General features: G+C 32.4%; 3 protein-coding genes across 4 annotated transcripts; 1 reads left to right on the top strand and 2 right to left on the bottom strand.

Moving 5' to 3' along the window:
* Positions 1-4,198: 4,198 nt before the first annotated feature.
* Positions 4,199-8,415, top strand: LOC103494169 (alpha-dioxygenase 2). 2 transcript variants are annotated; one of them, XM_008455244.3, is made up of 11 exons: positions 4,199-4,485; positions 4,606-4,745; positions 4,823-5,083; positions 5,273-5,422; positions 5,649-5,782; positions 5,934-6,147; positions 6,407-6,552; positions 6,736-6,963; positions 7,346-7,548; positions 7,647-7,890; positions 8,015-8,415. In XM_008455244.3, exons 2-11 carry the CDS (start codon positions 4,653-4,655, stop codon positions 8,238-8,240), a joined length of 1,899 nt encoding a protein of 632 aa, XP_008453466.1. In that variant the 5' UTR covers positions 4,199-4,485; positions 4,606-4,652; the 3' UTR covers positions 8,241-8,415. The 2 variants fall into 2 exon arrangements, with proteins under 2 accessions (XP_008453466.1, XP_050936958.1); XM_051081001.1 differs by lacking the exon at positions 4,199-4,485 and having other exon boundaries at positions 4,602-4,745; positions 4,827-5,083.
* Positions 8,416-10,346: 1,931 nt separating this feature from the next.
* LOC103494170 (actin-interacting protein 1-2) lies at positions 10,347-15,832 on the bottom strand. Its single transcript, XM_008455245.2, has 6 exons — positions 15,260-15,832; positions 14,638-14,799; positions 13,647-13,833; positions 11,776-12,198; positions 11,087-11,494; positions 10,347-10,929 (listed from the first exon to the last, which is right to left on the bottom strand). Exons 1-6 carry the CDS (start codon positions 15,655-15,657, stop codon positions 10,672-10,674), a joined length of 1,836 nt encoding a protein of 611 aa, XP_008453467.1. The 5' UTR covers positions 15,658-15,832; the 3' UTR covers positions 10,347-10,671.
* Positions 15,833-17,800: 1,968 nt separating this feature from the next.
* On the bottom strand, positions 17,801-20,052 carry LOC103494171 (uncharacterized GPI-anchored protein At4g28100). The gene is made up of 2 exons (XM_008455246.3): positions 19,018-20,052; positions 17,801-18,304 (listed from the first exon to the last, which is right to left on the bottom strand). The coding sequence occupies exons 1-2, from the start codon at positions 19,681-19,683 to the stop codon at positions 17,966-17,968; spliced, it is 1,005 nt and encodes a 334-aa protein (XP_008453468.1). The 5' UTR covers positions 19,684-20,052; the 3' UTR covers positions 17,801-17,965.
* Between the last annotated feature and the right edge of the window lie 272 nt (positions 20,053-20,324).

Below are 20,324 nucleotides of genomic sequence, written 5' to 3'. Positions count from 1 at the left end.
AGAATCATGTAAATAAATCTAAATGATCGTATACCGAAGAAAAAAAATCATTTAGGTTTCTCTTTCCAAATTTAAAAGATCGTGTAACCAAATTAAATGATAGAATTGAAAAAATAAATGGTTTAGATTTGGCTATCCATATGTAAACGACCAAATCTAAACCATCAAGTACCAAACAATACCCCAAATCTACCGTTGTTGATGACGTGGTTGACGGGACATTTTTGGTATTTTTCATTGTGGGCTTGTGAGTTTTTTCCGTTTTCAAAATTGTTCTATATAAATATTTTGTCATTTTATTATATTTTTTAAAAACTCCCTTAAATTAAACTAAAATTAATTTTAAATTATCAAGTTTTGTTTTCAAAGAATGATTTTAGAGTTTATAAATTTTGATGAAACGAATTAAGATGTATGATATTTTGTATTGCATGCGTGTAGTATTAAACTTTTATTGTACATGTGAATACTTCTATCGTCAAATTTTCATGAATTTGATATCAACATGAAAGATAAATTGATATTTTTATTTTATCATAGTAAAGTCCATCAAACACAAAAACAAGTATCAACATATATCACTAAAATAAACAATTAATAGACATTGTTTTACTTACTTGAAAATAAAAAATTGTTTTATTTACCAACTTAAACTTATTTAAATTCTTGGTTTTTTAAATTTTTCTAGAAATATTTGTCGAAATTGGAAATTTTCGTAAAATTAAGATTTTGATATTTCTATATATATAGCTTTTATTATTATCTTGTCTTTTTATACCTGATTGGTTGGTTCATGAACTATAAATTTGTCCAAATGGGTAAAGTTGCTATCAACTTTGGAAAATGAATAATCAATAATGGTAGCATGTGGATCTTACCACACACACACATATACATACCCACATATACGTTTTTATATATATATATATATTAATAATTCTCTTTTCCTTTCCTGTCCATTCAAGTATATATCACCTATCACTATTTGTCATTTATGCCATTTTTCTTTCGATATTCAATATCAAAAGACATTTTTCACCTAAAAATTCTCGAACTCTCAACTATCTTTCTAGTCCAATATATTGTTCCTTCTTAGTTTTTCAAATGAACATGTTGAAGCATATATGTCTAGTATGGTAGGATATATTTTTTACCATTATAATTAACACATATTTTATATGTCAGTTGAATTGTGTTCACTTCGTCAACAAACTCAATTGACATTGGCTCGGGCCTAAAAAATTTCTAGTTCAATCTTCCACATTATTTGTACTAAAGAAAATAATTATGTTCACTTTAACATAGTTTAATTTAAAGTGTTTACAATATACTTCTTTTTTCTTTCATTGTTCCAAAAGAACTTTTTTTTTTTCGAACGACACTAAAGATTGTATACATAGAATCAAAATCATCGATTCATATATGTTCCCTTACATCCACGTAAAAAGAGAATCTTTTTGTAGATAGGAAAAAGGTGGTGAAGATTTTTTTTTAAACTAAATAAATAAATATAAATGATTGATGTCAACGGATCTATACGTACCATATATAAGGTCTTCGACAGTGATACCCTAATTAAGGGCATGATAAAACCTACACTATATGGAAAGATTATTTACCTTTTTTTCCCAAAACATGTGTTGTGCGATATCATGTATAATGAACTCTCTTATGAGCTTTATTAGGTTTAATGCATTTACCGTATTACCTAATTGTTGTGACAAGTTATTATCTTATTAAATTATAAAATTGACAGTGGCATCATAAAGTATATAGTGCTATGAATATTTATCCGTCGATAAATTCTTTTAATAATAAAATTTGTGTAATTAAAACTTACAAAATTATATTAATAATGCATCTTTGTGATTAGGTTGGAAGACTTTTTTTTTTTCATTTTTGTTTTGTAGTTGGGAGGATAAGCTTTGAGATTTAATGAGATGTTTCATTAAAGGCATTTGAGGAGTCCAAAGAGTGGCTTTGACTTTGGAAGCTAATTAATAGAATATGGGCCATGGTGTTTTTATGCTACACCTAATTTCCAAGAGTTTAGGTCAACTTTGGTGTGTATAGGTATTGCCTTTAATTTTATTTGGTATAAATTAATAAGAATTATAAGCAATAAATGTGAAAATGAAAAGAGAAATTGTCAACAAAAAAAAAAAAAAGTAAAAAAACATTTCGAACTTTATGTTTTAATAATTTTGTTATTATAGATTTTTTAAATTTTTATAAAAACTCATAATTTAATTTAAATATAAAATAATCTTATTAAAAATATTTATTTTCATTAATCACAATCAAGACAAAATCTATGCCTCAATTTCATAACATATTTTACAAATTTAAGAAGATTTGTTCGTTTACACTTTTGCAAATTAAAAGAAAGAAAAAATCAAATTCATAGGCAAAAGTAAAACAAATTTTGAAAAAATCATGTTATTATCTTTTTCATCCATATTTCTTTTTTCATAATTTTTTCAAATAATCTTCCTATACTTTTCGCTCTCAATTTTTTTTTTCAGAGAAATAGAAAGAAGATTAAAAAATGAAAACAGAGAGAAAGAGTAGTACCATAAAAGCATAGGCAGTGAAGTCGACATAAAAATCATTAGCTATCGAAGAATGAAGGAGAATAAAAAGAAAACATGGCAAAAAAGAAAGGGAAAGAAGTGCATGATAATATAATATGTTTGATTTAGCTTCATAATCCTAAATAGAGAGTTGTATTTGCATGCTCATGTGTTGAAAAAAAAGTACGGTTTATAAAGATCTAGTTATATTTACAAGATTTCAAAATGAGGACGTATATACGACATTGGTATGAAGTCGATACGTAAGAAAATTTGTTATATGCTAAAGGGTAGAGAAGGCATTATTGTTAAGTCAAGTTCATTTTGGTACATAGCAATATATTTCAATTATCTTTCAACATATGCTTTTATATTAATGTTTATTCACTTCGGTAATAAAAACTAATCATAGATCCGTTGATGTTTGAATAATCTAATGATTATGAAGTCCGTAGTTTGAATCTCCAACTTCTCAACATTAAAAATGTTTGTTTATATATTAACAGACTAATAACCATTAAATATTATTTTTACGAAATGTTATTTTACTTTTATTAAAAGAATTCAAGTAATAAAATCTTTTTATTTTCCAAGGCTTATAAATGCTCTTCTTTATGGCAAACAATCCCATCTTTGACATTGTCAATTTGAATTTGTCACCTCCACATATAATATTAATCAATATCTAAAAACCAACCTCTTTAATAAATTACTACTTATTTATTTGAATTTAGTTGAAAAAAGTTCATAAGAATAACAATGGAAAATTTGAATATATATATATATATATATTATACGCTCAATAAATTCTCAAATGAATTTGAATTACAAAATTTGAATTTTTTTTTTTAAAAATCAAATTATATATAAAACGACGAGGGTCCATGTCATACATTTTTTAAATTACAAAAATATCAAATTTAAAATCTGATAGTCACTTTTTTTATAATTTTTTTATTTTGTCATCGGGTACAATTTTCTTCTTTATATGACCTTTAGATTAATTTAATTGAATTATTATATGTACCATAAACAAGGGCAAATATATCTTCCAAATTTGTATCAACTAATCCTTAATTTTTTTCTTCTTATTTGAACGTCGAATGATCTTTTTTTTTTATCACAAATGTTAAATTTTCAATAGTAAAGTATAGGAATATAATTGAAATGTCAACATGAGCTTAGTTCAACTAACACTTGTACGTGGATTCAACTCTTCCCCACCCCATTTAATTACACTACTTTTCCAAAAAATATATATATACAATTGAAATATATGTCCCAAGTATTTTTGTATAATTTAACAAAATATTTTAAGGAAGATTGAAGAATTTGAAGACTCAACCAATGGCCCAACTAATACCTTTACTATAAGTTGATGCTGATGATTAACGAAGTTTTTTCCTTTTTCCTAAAATGATCATATCACCATTTGTAGTCATATGTGATAAAGAAAAGCAAAATTATGGACAAAATATTGACAAAGCATTAAGATATTTTTCAACAAACGTGGACAAGGGACTACACATATCATCAAACTACACCATCTCATCATCAATGATTGAATTTCCCTACCACAAAAAATTGAAGAAAAAAGAAGGACTAATTATTATTATTATTATTATTATTACTACTATAATCACAAATAAAAATGAGAATGAATGAAGGAATGAATGAATGAGTATCTAAATTTAAATGCAATTTCAATAGAAAAAACCCAAGTGGGTGTTTGAGAAAGGCCATTGTTATCACTCTTTTAAGCTTAAACGTCTGAATGTGATTGCTTCCCTTCTCAAATACGGAAGAAGAAAATGGTTAATAAGTTCTTGAAAATGGGAAAATGAAGCCGTGTGAAATTGCAATCAGAGCAGTTATGAATGAGCTATTAATGAAGGCCAATGGCGGTGGACAGGTTTTGCATGATCTCTCTATTTTTTAAAATAAATTTATATTTATTCATTATATAAGTACATTCAACAGTTCATGGCTTCTCAAATCGAAAAAGGGTTCTAAAAATTTTTCTGCTTTACAGTTGATTTAGTGGAGATTTGAGGACGAAAGCTTTCTCAAAGGGTAAAAATGGGGTTCGTTCTGTTTTCTTCTCCTTTTGTTCATCCTCGACTTCAACAGATTGTAGCAAAGATGACTCTTCTGGATACTCTATTGTTTTATGTTAGTTTCTCCTCTTTGTACTATCCTTTTTTAGGTTTTCTTTATAGGAATTTTGGCACTGAAAATTACATTTATAGGTAGTTCATTTTGTGGACAAGCTTGGGTTGTGGCATAGGATGCCAGTGTTTATGGGGCTTGCTTATTTGGGGATTAGAAGGCATTTACATCAGCGGTATAATTTGCTACATGTTGGATCTATGTATGGACAAAAATATGATCATCAGCAATTCTGCTACAGAACGGCTGATGGAAGTTGTAATCACCCTTTTGATAGTTTGGTTGGTAGCCAAGGAACTTTCTTTGGCCGCAACATGCCTCCATCAAGTTCTCCTTATGGGGTAATCTTCAAACTTTTGTGTTTGATTTCTTGTAGCATTATGATTTTAAGTATACGATTTGGCTTTTTTGGTTGCCTGGTGGATTTCGAACCGGTCGGTTGACATTTTGTAGAGGTAAGCGATGGAAATGGTACATTTTTTGTGATGCTATCTAATGGATGTTTGGGTGTTATGTGGAATGAATTGCAGGTACTTGATCCTCATCCAACATTGGTGGCCACAAAGCTATTGGAAAGGAAGAAGTACATAGACAATGGCAAGCAGTTCAATATGATTGCTTGCTCGTGGATACAGTTCATGATTCATGACTGGATTGATCATTTGGAGGATACCAAACAGGTAAGCATGCACTCATATTTAGGTAGATAAGTAAAACACTTTCAAACCCGATCATAACTTAATTGGTTAAGACATTTATCCTTGACTACTCGAGTAGTCACGTCTCCACTCGCATATTTTGTTGAACTCCTTTAAGTAGGGAAAAAGTCGAGGGAACTTCAACCCGACAAAGTAATTTGAGTTTGAAGAGAAGGGTTAGTGAAGCTGATGGCTTTGAGTTGGACAGGTGGAACTTACAGCTCCTGAGGAAGTTGCAAATGGTTGTCCTCTGAAGTCATTCAAGTTCTTTGGGACCAAGGTGGTTTCAACAGATTCCCCTTACCTCAAGACTGGGACTCTAAACACAAGAACACCTTGGTGGTGGGTATTAATATATATTTCAGTTGACCTACTTTGAAATTGTGCTTCGATTGATGTTCAAAAAGGGCTATAAAAACAATGGTAATTAAGATTTATACTTAAACAATGTCATTTCAATTGAAACACGTGACTTCTGCTGTCTTTTGAGTAGGGATGGGAGTGTAATATATGGCAACAACGAGGAGGGGATGAGGAGAGTAAGGACATTTCAAGATGGAAAAATGAAGATTGCAGGAGATGGGCTTCTTGAGCATGATGAAAAAGGCATTCCCATATCTGGAGATGTTCGGAATTGCTGGGCTGGGTTTTCCCTCTTACAAGCTCTGTTTGTCAAGGAGCATAATGCTGTTTGTGATATGCTAAAAGTAAGTTTATCTTCTCACTCCATTGTCTACAACATAATAGTTGTAATGCACTCTTTAGAAACTCGAGATTAGTTCTAGCCCATATTAACAGCCTATAATGATACCGATACTTTTTCTTCTTTTTCCAACGTTTCATAGCTCTGAAGAAACACCCCTGCTTGTGAAGTCCTATCCATTGTTTCACAGATCTATTTCGATTAATAGAAACAGTAAGATAAATTTCAGTTAACAGACTAGAGTTTCTGAACTTGCTTCTTAGGAGCGGTACCCGGACTTTGACGATGAGCAGCTCTATAGGCATGCCAGATTGGTGACTTCGGCTGTAATTGCTAAAATCCACACCATTGATTGGACTGTGGAACTTTTAAAGACCGAAACTCTTCTAGCAGGAATGAGAATTAACTGGTAAGACAAGTGAGGAGATTTATACAAGTCAATCTAACTTAGAAAAATTTCTCCAAGTGCTCTGAAAATCAGAGGTAAATTTTCTTGGGGAATTTCTTTCACAAAAAGTCTTCTTTGTGCCACCTGTTTAGATTTTTTCGATGTTAAATCTGATGGAAGAACTACTTGTTTTGTTCTATACAGGTATGGATTTCTGGGAAAAAAGTTTAAGGATACGTTTGGACACATTTGTGGGCCAATACTGAGTGGATTGGTTGGTCTAAAGAAGCCAAGAGATCATGGAATTCCTTATTCACTAACAGAGGAGTTTGTAAGCGTCTACCGAATGCATTGTCTTCTACCTGACAAATTAATTATCAGGGACTTGAACTCCACCAACTCAGATTATAGTGACCCTCCTATCGTTGAAGAGTATTTCCTTCTTTTTCCCCCACACTCACCTATGCCTCTAGATTGTTGTTAAAGTTCATAAAAACAATATAGTTTCAATCATGGAAACCAATTTCTTTCAAATTATTATTGTGAACATCATAGGTTTCATTCAACAAATCATTCAAAATTCTATGATTGTCTTGTGTTGTGAGACGCAATCAATGACTACAACTGAAGTTACAGCAATTCTAAATATTAAATCCATAAGGTTTCTAGTACATATAATTGTCCACTTACTTTGGCCAATGTTGACATCATTTCTTTCTTTGAAACTGTATTTTGTATTGTATCAAAACAAGGATAAGTTTCTATCCAAATTTCACAAACTTCGAATATTAAACAACTACTTTTCTATCGTTAGGGTGCCCATGGAGCAATTGGTGGGAAAAGACGGTGAGAAAAGGCTAGCCAAATTAGGAATGGAACAAATGTTGGTATCAATGGGTCATCAAGCATGTGGAGCTCTCTCTCTCTGGAACTATCCATCATGGATGAGAAAACTTATTGCCCACGATGTTGACGGGGATGACAGACCAGATCCAGTTGACATGGCTGCCATGGAAAGTAAGAGTAACACTTTCTTTTTTGTTCGTTTTGCTAGTTTATACCTCTTATAACCAAGCTTTTCGATGCTAACATCTAGATTATGTAATGGTGATCAGTCTTCAGGGATCGAGAGAGAGGTGTTGCAAGATACAACGAGTTCCGTAGGAATTTATTAATGACCCCCATAAGCAAGTGGGAAGATTTGACTGATGATAATGAAGTTGTGAGTGCCCTCGAAGAGGTGTATGGAAATGATGTTGAGAAGCTAGATCTTCTTGTTGGATTACATGCAGAGAAGAAGATTAAAGGGTTTGCAATCAGTGAGACTGCTTTTTTCATTTTCCTCCTCATTGCTTCAAGGTAGGCTGCTCTACTTATCTCCACATTGAATAATAATGTACATAGTAGAGTAATGAAAAACCAAAACGACGGAGATGGCTATGGCTGTTAACTGGAGTCGAACCTTGCTTGTGCTGATGTGCAGGAGGCTGGAGGCTGATCGATTCTTTACGACAAATTACAACTCGAAAACTTACACAGAGGAAGGCCTAGAATGGGTAAACAAGACAGAGACACTGAAGGATGTAATTGATAGGCATTTTCCTGATATGACAAAGAGATGGATGAGATGTTCAAGTGCTTTCTCTGTTTGGGATTCTTTGCCTAACCCAACAAACTACATTCCCCTGTATCTCAGATCAGCCACTTGAACAATTTCTTCCTTTCACTAAATTTTTCTTCAAGATGAACATACATCATAAAATGTATCTACTTCTTCAGACAAATATGTAAATTTTATGCATGTAGTACATACATAGTATTTATTTTGTAAGCAGTTAAAAAGAAGCACTCTTAAAAATAATAATAAATGTTAGTATGTTGAAATTCATTTTCAATAAAAGGAAGTAAAAAAATAAAAAGAAACATAATCTTATCAAAAGCTAAAGCAATCATAATCTTCTCATCTTTAATCAGTTTGGTTCAAGAATTCTATTTGTACCTATGTGAAAAAAAGATTGAATCCATATTAATCATTTGCTATGGCCATCAACCACAATTCTCTCGCATCCTACATACTTGAATGGTGTTAGTTTCTGGATTGTTAGAAAAAATTGTATCAATGCTCCCCTTATATAATTGCATGTTCCGACAATATATGACACATCCATTCTCTTATTATTTTCTCTTTTATCTCATTCAATAGATAGACTTCAGGTATATACTTATTGTGGACGTCGGGGTGAAATACATTGTTATAGTTAAAAATAGGTAAAGATCGGTTCCATTTTTAAGATGTTTGGAGGTGATAATTGAAATATAAATTTTAGGAAAAGAAATCACTTCTTGTGGTACAATTTATTTTTAAATAATCAAATTTATTTTAGGTAGTAAACTCTTAAATACGATTTTCATATATTAAAGATTGACTTTTAGTTTATGTTCGTTAATTTAGAGATACCAAATTGGTAATCATATTTTCGATTTTAGTAATAATTATTAAACTAGATATTATGGTATAATTATAAAAAAGATTTATTTATTTTTATATACATGATTAACTATGCTTATGTATAGAGATGGAAACAACATTCAAAACATATATTTTATTAACAATTTTTGAAATGATTTTATATTTTTAAAATCAATTTAAATCCCACCAAACAATTATTTGGAAAATGATTTTGGCAAAAGAAAATTTGATTTTGACCCTCATAAACACATACTAAATGTCAAAACAATCCAATATAGAATACCAAATATGTAGTGAATATTATGATCTAACTCATCTCGAAGAACTTGGATAAACTTATTAATTATAGGTGAATTATGTATCATTGTAAAAATTGTCAATGTCCATATAGCCTACTGTCTCCGTCAATGTACAATAGTTGATGAACGATTATGGCATGCGATAAAAAGAATGACATTTGTAAAGAATTAAATTAACATAAAGTAAAATTAGATTATTTTTTTAATTAAAAAGATTTATTTGGGATGGTTAGTCCGGCTCGGTCCAACCCGACCCATGAAGAGGAATTGAAGAAATTTAAAACCAGAGATGAGAAAAATTGGAAGTTGAAAGAGAGACTTTTGCTAGCTTTCATCCAAAGAGCATTGGCCAATTTTCTCATCCATTCTCATTTCTAATTCAATCTTTGCAACAAAGTCTGCTCAAGACTTCCTAATACCTCAACCCCTGCTATCATACACTAATTATATATTCTTAAACTTTATGTTTTTTTAATCATAGGTTTTATAGGTTAGAATCATACCAAATAAAATAGTTTTTATATAACTTTATAAAGTTTTTTTTTTAAGTTTTAAAATCTAAATTAAATACCTTATTCATAAGGTCTGTAACTCACCGACAATTAAGACATTTTCATATATAATCAAAGGCACCGACAAAAAAAACAAGCTGCAACAGCCAAAGAAGAGATCAAAACTTTAAAAAAATTGATCTCAAAGAGTAAATGGGTAGTTAGCTATATATATATATATATATATATATATAAGCAAATGAATTTTTTAATCCATTGTCAAAAAGTAAATGTTATCTAAAACACAAATAATCATAATAATAAAAATAATAATGAAAATGAAAAGAAAAATATATAAATGAATGTTCTATTAAAAAAACAAATATATAAACAAAGATTCGAAAAATGTTAAAATGGATGCTGCTTATACACTCAACATTTGCATTGAAAAAGTCTGACCTCCAAAAAGATATTCTAACATTAAAAATTTCATACGACAATATAAAAAGATATTCTAAGTAAAGTCCAAGAAAAATCTAACTGAAAACCAAAAAGTTCTATCAATCATCCGTGGCTCATTCAAATTCTTGAAGGCACCTTTCCAATAATTCCTTTCCAATAATTTATCCATCATACTTCATAATCACAGTTGAACTGTACAAAAAAAATCAACTTTAAACAACAAAGGGAAAGCAAAAACCAATTCCAAGCTGCAACCAAGCTCAAAGCATTACCATTCTATCAAAACAGCAAGGTGTCTCAACGCTCTTAAAACTCAAATTTTAGTTTTAAGCTCACAAAAACAAAACCCAGCAACTCAAAATATTCACCCTCAACATCATATTTTTGACATCTATAGTCTCTCCTTTTCCCATAGATATCACTGAGGAACCAACTTCCAAACACGAACACAAGCATCCTCACCGGAGCTTACAACACTAAAGTCATCTGTGAAGGCCAGTCCGTACACCCCACCCAAATGAGCTCCCTTTATTGTTAGACGGTTCGATGCTGGCTTGTCAATTTCATATATGATGACACATGTATCTAATGAACCAGTCGCAACCTTAGTGTTATCGGGAGACCAGGCGAGGCAATTTATCCGAGCAGTATGATACAACATATTCTTAAGTTTAACCTGCAAAGTAAACAAATACTAGTGTAAGAAAAAGGCCACATACCATCTAGTCTTCCACTCTTCTTCAAGCAGTCAACTATAAAACAATTTAAGTCCGGAAACCTATCTAAGTCATGCCAAGTCTAAAGCAAAGGACTTTAGGAAGGCCATAAACTACCTCTCGAGATGCACGATCCCAGACGACAGCTTCTCGGTTGAGATCTCCTGATGCAAACATTGAAAGATCTGGGGAGTAGCGTATCACACTAATAGCTCCTCTATGTTTCTCAAGGGTTACTTCTTCAGTGAGCGAGTCGCCATTGATGGAATAAATATGTAACTTACCATCTTGTCCACCTATGATAGCCTCACTTCCATCAGGTGCAAGTACAGATGCTGTCACGGTAAAACCAAGGTTGATGGTTGACACTATGCTTGAGCCACGCAGTAAGACGACTCCCGAATCAATTGAAACTAAAGCAAGTTCAGGAGAAAGAGCAGCAAGAGTCAAGTCCTTTGGTTGACTTCCAACATCAATAGCCTCTGCCTCCCCACATTGACCGTCCTTGATAGAAACTCTCCATACCTGGAAATTTGAAAGAGGGAGAAAAACAAACAAGGATTTAAATGAGTTGGCATTACAGAAACTGCATAATCATTTAAGTTGCAGAATAGGATGAAGAGTCCACACGCAGCCAGCATTTTAATTGAACAACAGGCCTTCATTCAATAAGGAACAAACAAAAAGACGGGAAGTTATAACACCTTCATTTAATTCCATACTTTTGACCATTTCTAAGATGGGAAGAACGGGAAAAAAAGGAAACTGGCAAACTTAATATGTTTTGCTCGTTTTAGTGTAATCACCTTATTGTCAAAACCGGAAGTAACAAGTTCATCTTCAAGAGCAGCAAAACATTTGATTTGAGAATTTTCTCTTCTTTGCAACTTGCCACTGTATCCAATGCCTTGAATCCATTTAATAATCACCCCATCGTAGCTAGTGGATAATATAACTTTAGGGTCACTTTTTAGAACAACTAATGAAGTGACATTCTTCATATGTCCAGATAAGATGACGGGGGACTTATCAAGATCACTAGCTGAAAACAAACTAATAGTTCCACCAAGAGAAACTGTGACAAGATGTTGATTCTGCCATAAACACCCAACCAACATATCATCAACTCCACCTGTGCCATGAGAAGTCAAGGTTTTCTCTAACTTCCCATTACCTGCATCAGATATCTCCCAGACTTTTGCTGTCTTGTCAGCAGAGACAGTCAGCACCTAAAATATATGTTCAAAACTGAACATCAGTAGATATAATACAAATATAGGAGACTAAAAAATAAAGGAAGAAGGAGCACAATATAATATCCTATGTATCACAATATAACAGACACCAGAGAGAGAAATCTCAAATCTGAACTCTCACTTAGAAAAATATCTCTACCAAATGCAAATGTCAGATAATGGTAAAAGGCATAATTTATTTTCCAGCAAATTATTACGTCAATCATAAATATAGATCTTACCATTCACAAAAACAAGTACCGTACTAGCGAATAATATAAGACAGAAATCTGCATAAATCTAATGAATCTCATTAATTCAAGTTACATTACCTTCCAAATAGCTGTCAACTTTTTTTTTCAAAGGAAACAAAAATTTTCATTGATAAAATGAATGAGACTAATGCCCAAAATACATACTTGAAAAGCTAGAAAACTGAAAGAGTGCAATCACAAGAGAACCTTGCACTAGAACAGAGAATAGACAGAAAAAATTGAAGTCCCCAATTAATCAAGTAATCTGGAGAGAGAAATTTACACAAATCTTAGAACGAGATCCAAATGGTTCTTACTTGAAATTGATAAAGTAAAGTTAACAGCCATGGATACAAAAATGTACAAGACTCGATGGTAACTTACCACTATAGGTTGCCATAGTAGTTAATAAGAGCTAACATAGATAATAAAGAGCATAGAGGGAATATGTTCAAGATATGGTGGTTACCTACCTAAAATTTAATATAAGTTTTGTTGGCAACTAAATGTAGCAAGGGTTATGTCATTGTCCCATGAGATAGTTGAGAAACACAGAAGTTGACATGGCAACTCTCAAATGTAAGAAGAATATTCTTATCTCATTGCAATTGGAAGCATCATTTCCAGACATGACTGACTTATTTGCTAGTCTAAAGAGAAAGTGCGGAGAAAATAAAAAAGAAAAGCTTAAAGCATTAATATATCCACTGGTATAATATCTCTAATTACAAGAAAATAAGCCTGGAAGTATAGAGAGATTAATCATTCATTCATGTTCTTCAAAGTATGAGACAAAGATGCATAAGCAGATATACTTAATTCCAAAAAAAAAATGACAATAATAACATTCAAAGTTCTTTGCATTCTTAAAGTTCCAAAGGAAACTAGAAAACCGGAATAAATATTAAATGTCAAAATTGATAGGAAAAAATTATGTAGAAAAAACGAATAAAACACCTATATCCAACTATTTCAATTACACAAAGATTCAGATATTGTGCAATTCTATTTTAAAGTCTAGTACTCCCAATTTAATATTTACTTTCAACTTCACTAAAATTTCAAGAAAAGCCAGAGTTTCTCCAACAGTATACTATGAAGATTACAAACTGTCAACTTGAGGATTTATTAGTATTATATTTATAATCATACAGTCAACAGAAATCAAAAGAATAAATCTACACTAACCCGTTTGCCATCCGAACTCCAGCTGACAGCATAAATACTGCCTTTATGCCCATCATCGGAAGAGAGTTCTCCCATCTTATCCCCAGTCTTCGCATCATATATTATTCCCTTCTTGTCGGAGCTTACAGTAATGAACTTGCTGCCATCTGGAGAGAACCTTAGACAGTTGACAAAATTTGAATGGTCCCTGAAGACATATCCCAAAGGTTTTCATTGAGGGCCTTAAAAATGGATTTAAAAAGAGACATGAATTTTGAAATTATGATTGATAATAAAATCTTATTAAGAATAAACATATCACATTACAAAGTAAACACAAAATATCCAAGAATAGAAAAGAAATATATGTATTGATCTAGTAGGGGGATCTAAAGATAGTTGAGAGCATGTCTTGTAGGATTGGTCAAAATGTTCTCAACTAGACTCTAACACCAACGTTTCCACAAAAAGAAAAACAACAACAATAAATAAATAAACAAGTCACCACATATCTTTCAAACTTAAGAGCAATAATGCACTCATCTTTGTTCATCCCATTCTTATCACACACAGAAAGAAAAATGAATATTTGTATGTCCATCTTGGGATGCACAAAAATGAGTGTAGTCTAGGATACACCTAAGTATTTTTATTTTTTGGGTAAAACATCTTTGTTTCTTGTTCAACTCTACATCCACATTTCGGCTGCAGGAAAAGGTATCATTAATACTACTTTTTGGCTTCAGCATCCATTATTTTAGCTCCTCACAGTTTTTGACTCACCTAAAATATTTCAATATTACATAACTACAAAGAAGACAAGATTACAAGCCAAAAGCACAACTCTAGAAACTAGCAACACAAACTTTCATGCTTCAGATGACCATTATCAGCACTAAGTTCTGAAAGTGACAGACTCAAGCTCAATGCAATTGGAGTTCGTTATAATGTCATAAATCAATATGGAAGAGAAGTACAAACGGCATTTAGTAAGAAATAACAATCAACAAACCTGAGAGATAGCTTAAATCTAAATGGTGGTCCTTCATAAAAATTCACTAGGAAATCCTCTCCGCAGGTGGCAATGCGAAAGGGTCTTGTTGGTTTAAATGCACAACTTAAAACCCGCCTAGAATGACCATCAAACTCGCCAACGTTCGTACCCGAATCCCACCTAATCAAGTCAAGTGACAGTAGGTTAGCCAAGAAAGAAAGCTAAACAACTAAGAACACTTTCAATTCCTCACAAGGTCTTCATATCCTACTATAGATGAAATCTAACACAAGATCAGACATTCATTACCTGAGCCAATTAAAGAAGAAGACATAACAGACATGTACCAATATAGATAAAAAAAAAAAATGGGTGAGTGATGAACAAGGAGATTTCAAATTCATGGGAGCCTTCCAATTGTTAAAGAAAATAAAGGGAATACGAATAAAAATTCATTTCAGTGAATAACAAAAACTGAATTGCAGATAAGTATGACTGAAAGTTGCATCCTAGTTTTGCAAAAGCAATTTGTAAAAAAACCAATGCCAACGGAGTACAACTATATGATTCACAAGACTCTCATCACTTAATCAACACAAAAATTATTAAAAACCAAATACAAAAAAGGCAACAAACTCACATAAAAGCACGCACGAACGATTTCCCTTTCCCTTCACCACAAGCCACAATCCTCATTCCATCAGGAGACCATTGCAAATCATCGATCCGCCCAGACAAAACCTTAAACTCCTTCTTGAGCACAAACCCACTATGAGTGCCCCAAATCCTAACAGTCCCAGACACGTCAGCAGACGCGATCCACTCACCATTCGGCGAGTACCTGGCAACCGTAGCCGGATAACCGTGCTCGGCATAGACAGAGACCTCGAGAGGGTTGTCGAGATTAAGGATCATGACAGATCGGCCATTGGTATAAAGAATGGAGTTGGTTTTAGGGTGACCGGAGATCAAAATTCCTCGGCCTCGCTCGGTGGATGGCACACAAGCGTAAGTTTCAGAAAGCTCCGGCGTCGCCATGGTCGGAGAGAAGAAGAAGAAGAAGAAGAAGAAGAGAAAGTAAAGAAAATGGGGAAATGGAGAGTCAATTTGAAGGAGTTTGCATTTGGAACTGTGACCGTGAAGCCCACGAAGACGACGATAACGGTGATGAAAGGAGGACTTTCTTACACAATTGCCGGTAAAGCCGACGGAGTCGCCGCGTTTTTTCTTAATATTTTATTTCAAGGAGTTGTTCGATTGCTGCCACGTGGCATATTATTAGTGATATTTTAGCGGATGATTTTGTGTGTTACATTACTAATTACTTCATCCTAAGAAAACAAATCTTACGGAAATTATCGAATATATATATATATTTGACAAAATATTTAACCTAAAATAAATATAATAAGTTTTGTAAATAGTTTATCAATTTTTTTTATTTTTAAAAATTCATTCGATCTTATCGATTAAGGTAATTTTTCTATTTTTAAATGATATTTTAATCCGATCTAATTATTTAAATTAGATTATCCGACATATTTAAATATAATAAAATTAATCGATACCAATCGTTCTTTCTTTTTCTTTTTATTTGCTTGTTAGTAATATGTGGAATTGGAGAATCGAGTTTTAAGTTGATAGAATATAATGCATGCATTTTATCTAATGTTAGAATAGCATTTATCAATAAAATTAACATTAATGATATTATCAATTTTATTTTAACAAAATTTTACGTAAATACCAAATTGAAAATTATTAAATACATTATGACTAAATTGAAAATCAAGTTCATTTCAATATATTTTAGCCCTACAACCAACCTATTCATCCATACTTGTAATTGATTGATATGCATACAAAATAATTGGGTAATTATAATAATTAGTAATTTTAGGAATAATTGTAAAGCATATGGCAACATTTTTAAAAAAAATTAAAATATATTACGAGAAGTGACGATAAATCAATATTTTTAACATGGTCTATTAGTGATAGTCTTCAATTTTGGATAGGTTTTGCTATATTTTCTTGTCATCAATATTATATGTCTTCACTAATTGAATTATGCTCAAATTTATTCAACTAATTAAAACCACGATCCTTCAGAATCCAAAGGGTTTTTTAAAATGGGATTACAATTGTAAGGATTATAATTCATTAAACTACAAATTTAGTTTAGTTTCAAACCTCTCAATTTAATCTTTAGAGGTTGAGTTTAATTTAATTTCAATTCAGTCCTTATAGCTTGAACTTGTTACAATTTGAACCCTATAGTTCGGTTAAATCTCACAAGCTGTTCATAAATTGTGTGTCTTTTATCCACTTGTAAAATTCACCTACATCGTTTTATAATTAAATTACAAATTTAGTTCCTAAACTTTAAGATTTTAATATTTGTATATATATTATCTTAATTAAATTATAAATTTATTTCATAAACTTTAAGATTTAATCCTTGAATTTTTTAAAGTGTCTAAAATAAAATCTAAAAACTTCTTATTTAATAGGTTAGTAACCAGGAAAGAAAAAATAGTAATGGATCTATTAGATTTAAAATAGAATTGCATGCTTGATTTAACTCTAAACTAATCAATTTCGTGTCTTGTAGCTATTTGAATTTGAGAAAATATCAGAATTTAAAAGATTAAATTAGTAAATAAACACTAATTTCAAAATTCAATGATTAAATTTGCATTATTTCAAATACCCAAACAAAAGAAATAGCTACGCAAGATACAATTGGTAAAGTTCTAAATCATAAGGACTATATTAATAGTTTCGTAATCATCAAAGACTAGATTGAAACTATGGATGTAAAATTATAGTTGCATGATTCAAAGTTTTAAAATATCATTCAAACGAATCAAAAATTAAAATCATAGACTAAATAAAAACAATTTTTAAAAAAAATTATAGGAATGAAAATTATAATTTAATAAAATATTCCTTTCTTATTATATAGAGACAGAAGAAAAAATGCATGATATCTTATCTTATCTATAAAATTCCATCAAACAAGGGCCAGAAAATTATACACCAATGGCCTATCAAAACAAATCAATAGGCCCTCTTTGCACATGGAAAACTTTTGGACATTTTCACAAAAAGATCCAATTTCAAGGACCTAAGCTGAAATGTTGCTTACCCACAGGTCTCATCAGGAAAGAATTTTGCATTTTTCACATCAACACAGAGAAAAAGATATCATTTCTGAAGCCTCATGAATACCAAACAACAATCACAATGCACAAAAAACCTACACAAATGGGGGAGTAAAAGAAGAAAAAAAAATTGTCACAGTTACAAATCTAAGCAGAATCACTTCTAAGTTGTTCTAACCTCATAGTGTAGAAACCAACATGATCAGATTGTACATCAAAGCAGCCCAAACTAGACCAAGATACAATAGTGTATGAGTAGGGATTGGAACAGAACTGCTAGAGATCTCAGCCGAATCGACAGCCAAAGGCATCCCGTCGCTGTTGAGAGTACATGACCGAGGATCTGACCCATCTTTCCTCATCATTTTAGCTCGAAGCACTGACGTTACGGTGCGGATATACGCCGTTCGGTTCTTGGCAAGAAGCCATGTTAGACCCATTAGTTGACACTCCTTGTGGTGCATCTTGGTGGTCCTGTTCTCTGGTTTGCTTGAATTCAAAGTTTCCTTGTTGTTGAGCTGCATTATGTTAATGTTTCAATTGCCAAATACATAATCATATAAGTTTGGTACATTAGTTTATAGTATTCCAACTTGTTGGAGCCACATCTAATCAAACAACAATGATCTAAATTCTAAACAATGTAAAGTGTAAAACCTATAAGGTTGATTGGACAATGAACTTTCCAAGTTCCTTCAACAAATTAAAAGAAACAAAACTCTGCAGTAGACAGTGAAACCATTCCCAACAAGATTCTACAGCAGAAATCTGAAAGCTTGTGCTATTTTCTTCCACTATTGAGAACAATAAACTTGAACTACAAATAAGATTGATCAACATCAAAGGAATTCACATGTTGTTGTATGATATAATCTGAAGTTTCATCAGGCAAACGGAGAATACAACATGTCATATTCATATAGACTTGTGAGCTTGTCATGGTTCTTCACTAGAGTCACTACCAAGTAGCCCATTTCCAAATATAGTTTTGTTTTCCCTTTGAGATGATTCCTTCAATTACAAACAACTCCAAAAACAAATTCTCATCATGATTAATTCTAGCAGTTAAGCAGATTAGCATATCTTCCTATAATATTCTGATAACTCTAAGACACAGAAGGGAAAGTAGAACATTTCCGATCTTTTAATGACACTCAAACCGTAACAAAACAATCTAATGCAATGGTACGCAGAAGGGAAAGAGAGAAAGAGATGTGGGAAAAAAGTTCACCTGATAAAGACTTTTTAAGCATTTAGAACAGCCACCAAGGCCAGGAAATCCATTGACATTGCCACTACTCAAGCAATTTCTCTCCAATCTCTTCACATTTCTATTTCCTTCAAGAATCCCATTCTGGTTCAGTGAAAACGCTTCAGGGCAGCTCAAAGGATGCAATCTGATCCCACAATAACAATAAACCACATCACAAGTCTCGTTAGGCTTCATTAACTCAATACCCCTTTGATTCAAAGCTTGATCCAAGTTACTGACGCAAGTTTCGGAGTCATCGGGCAGTAAGGGTAGGTCATACGATGGCGCTGTGTGACCGGGAACAACCCCACCTCGACCGGCCCTCTGCAATGCGGTGGCTGAGTAAGCAGCGTAAAGCCAAGCAGCCAAAACCGGACAGCACCGGCTACGATGGAGCTGCCCGGAGATACCCCCTTTTGAAGGACCACAAGCCGTCTTAATCCCATGGAAAAGCTCGTCGGGGAGGTCTAATGGGCATCCCTGAACATCGGATTGTTCTGGGAACGCCGGAATAGTAGCCGGTGGCGACTGGTTTACTTGAAGTGGGCGGATTGTAAGTGGGTCTGGATGGGGAAGTGAGAAAAACGAGGGGAAAAGAGAGAAAACGAGAGAGAAGATGAGAAAAATTTGTGGGATTGAAGACATTGGTGAAGAGAATGATAATGAGGGAAAGAAATTGAAGAAGTGGGGTAGTGAGAAAGAGGAAGAATGAGTAAAGTTAGGTAATGGCTGAAGGAATAGAAGTTTGGAGTGAGATTTTTGGGTTTGTGGGTTAACAAAAAAGGAAGCAAAGGAGGAGGGAGGAAGATGATGAAGAACAACAACAAAGGAAAAAGGCAAAATGGGGCTGACAAAGTTGAGGGAATGAAGGAATTGGATGCCAATTGCAATCTCAACACTTCTCTTATACTTTGAGATAACTCAATGAGTGAGTGAGTGAGTGAATGAGTGGCTAAATTCGTTAGGGATAATTAAACAAAACAATGTGAAGTAAAGTGAGGATTATTAAGTGCTACTTTGACCATCCAAAAAGCAGAAAAAAAAAGGTGTAATGTATCTATCCAAGAAAGGAAGGAAATAAAATAAATAACAAAGAAAAAAGAGCATCTAAAATTTGAGATTTCGAGACGAGATTATGATTCACCACAAATTATTCGATGTAATTACATTATGATTATATGAATCTATATATCTCGAATAGCCACAAGACTTAGATTTGACGTAGTTTAATAGTTTCGACCATGTATCTAGTCACACACATTGTGGTAGTCTCATCGAATAATTTA

The sequence above is a fragment of the Cucumis melo genome, chromosome 2 (assembly GCF_025177605.1).
Source record: "Cucumis melo cultivar AY chromosome 2, USDA_Cmelo_AY_1.0, whole genome shotgun sequence".
Lineage (NCBI taxonomy): Eukaryota > Viridiplantae > Streptophyta > Magnoliopsida > Cucurbitales > Cucurbitaceae > Cucumis > Cucumis melo.
The sequence above is the reverse complement of the archived record's forward strand: the minus strand, read 5'-3'. Positions and strand labels throughout refer to the sequence as shown.

Bases quoted from the DNA above. Each gene is read 5' to 3' on its own strand.
- LOC103494169 (XM_008455244.3), top strand. From the start codon at position 4,653: ATGGGGTTCGTTCTGTTTTCTTCTCCTTTTGTTCATCCTCGACTTCAA. The intron at 5,084-5,272 runs GTAATCTTCAAA...AATGAATTGCAG, and splicing joins CATCAAGTTCTCCTTATGGG to GTACTTGATCCTCATCCAAC. The intron at 7,549-7,646 runs GTAAGAGTAACA...AATGGTGATCAG, and splicing joins TGACATGGCTGCCATGGAAA to TCTTCAGGGATCGAGAGAGA.
- LOC103494170 (XM_008455245.2), bottom strand. From the start codon at position 15,657: ATGGCGACGCCGGAGCTTTCTGAAACTTACGCTTGTGTGCCATCCACC. The intron at 12,199-13,646 runs GTTAGTGTAGAT...CATATATTTTAG, and splicing joins GGAGTTCGGATGGCAAACGG to GTGCTGACTGTCTCTGCTGA. The intron at 11,495-11,775 runs GTGATTACACTA...TCAAATTTCCAG, and splicing joins CTTCCGGTTTTGACAATAAG to GTATGGAGAGTTTCTATCAA.
- LOC103494171 (XM_008455246.3), bottom strand. From the start codon at position 19,683: ATGTCTTCAATCCCACAAATTTTTCTCATCTTCTCTCTCGTTTTCTCT. The intron at 18,305-19,017 runs GTGAACTTTTTT...AACATAATGCAG, and splicing joins GCTTAAAAAGTCTTTATCAG to CTCAACAACAAGGAAACTTT.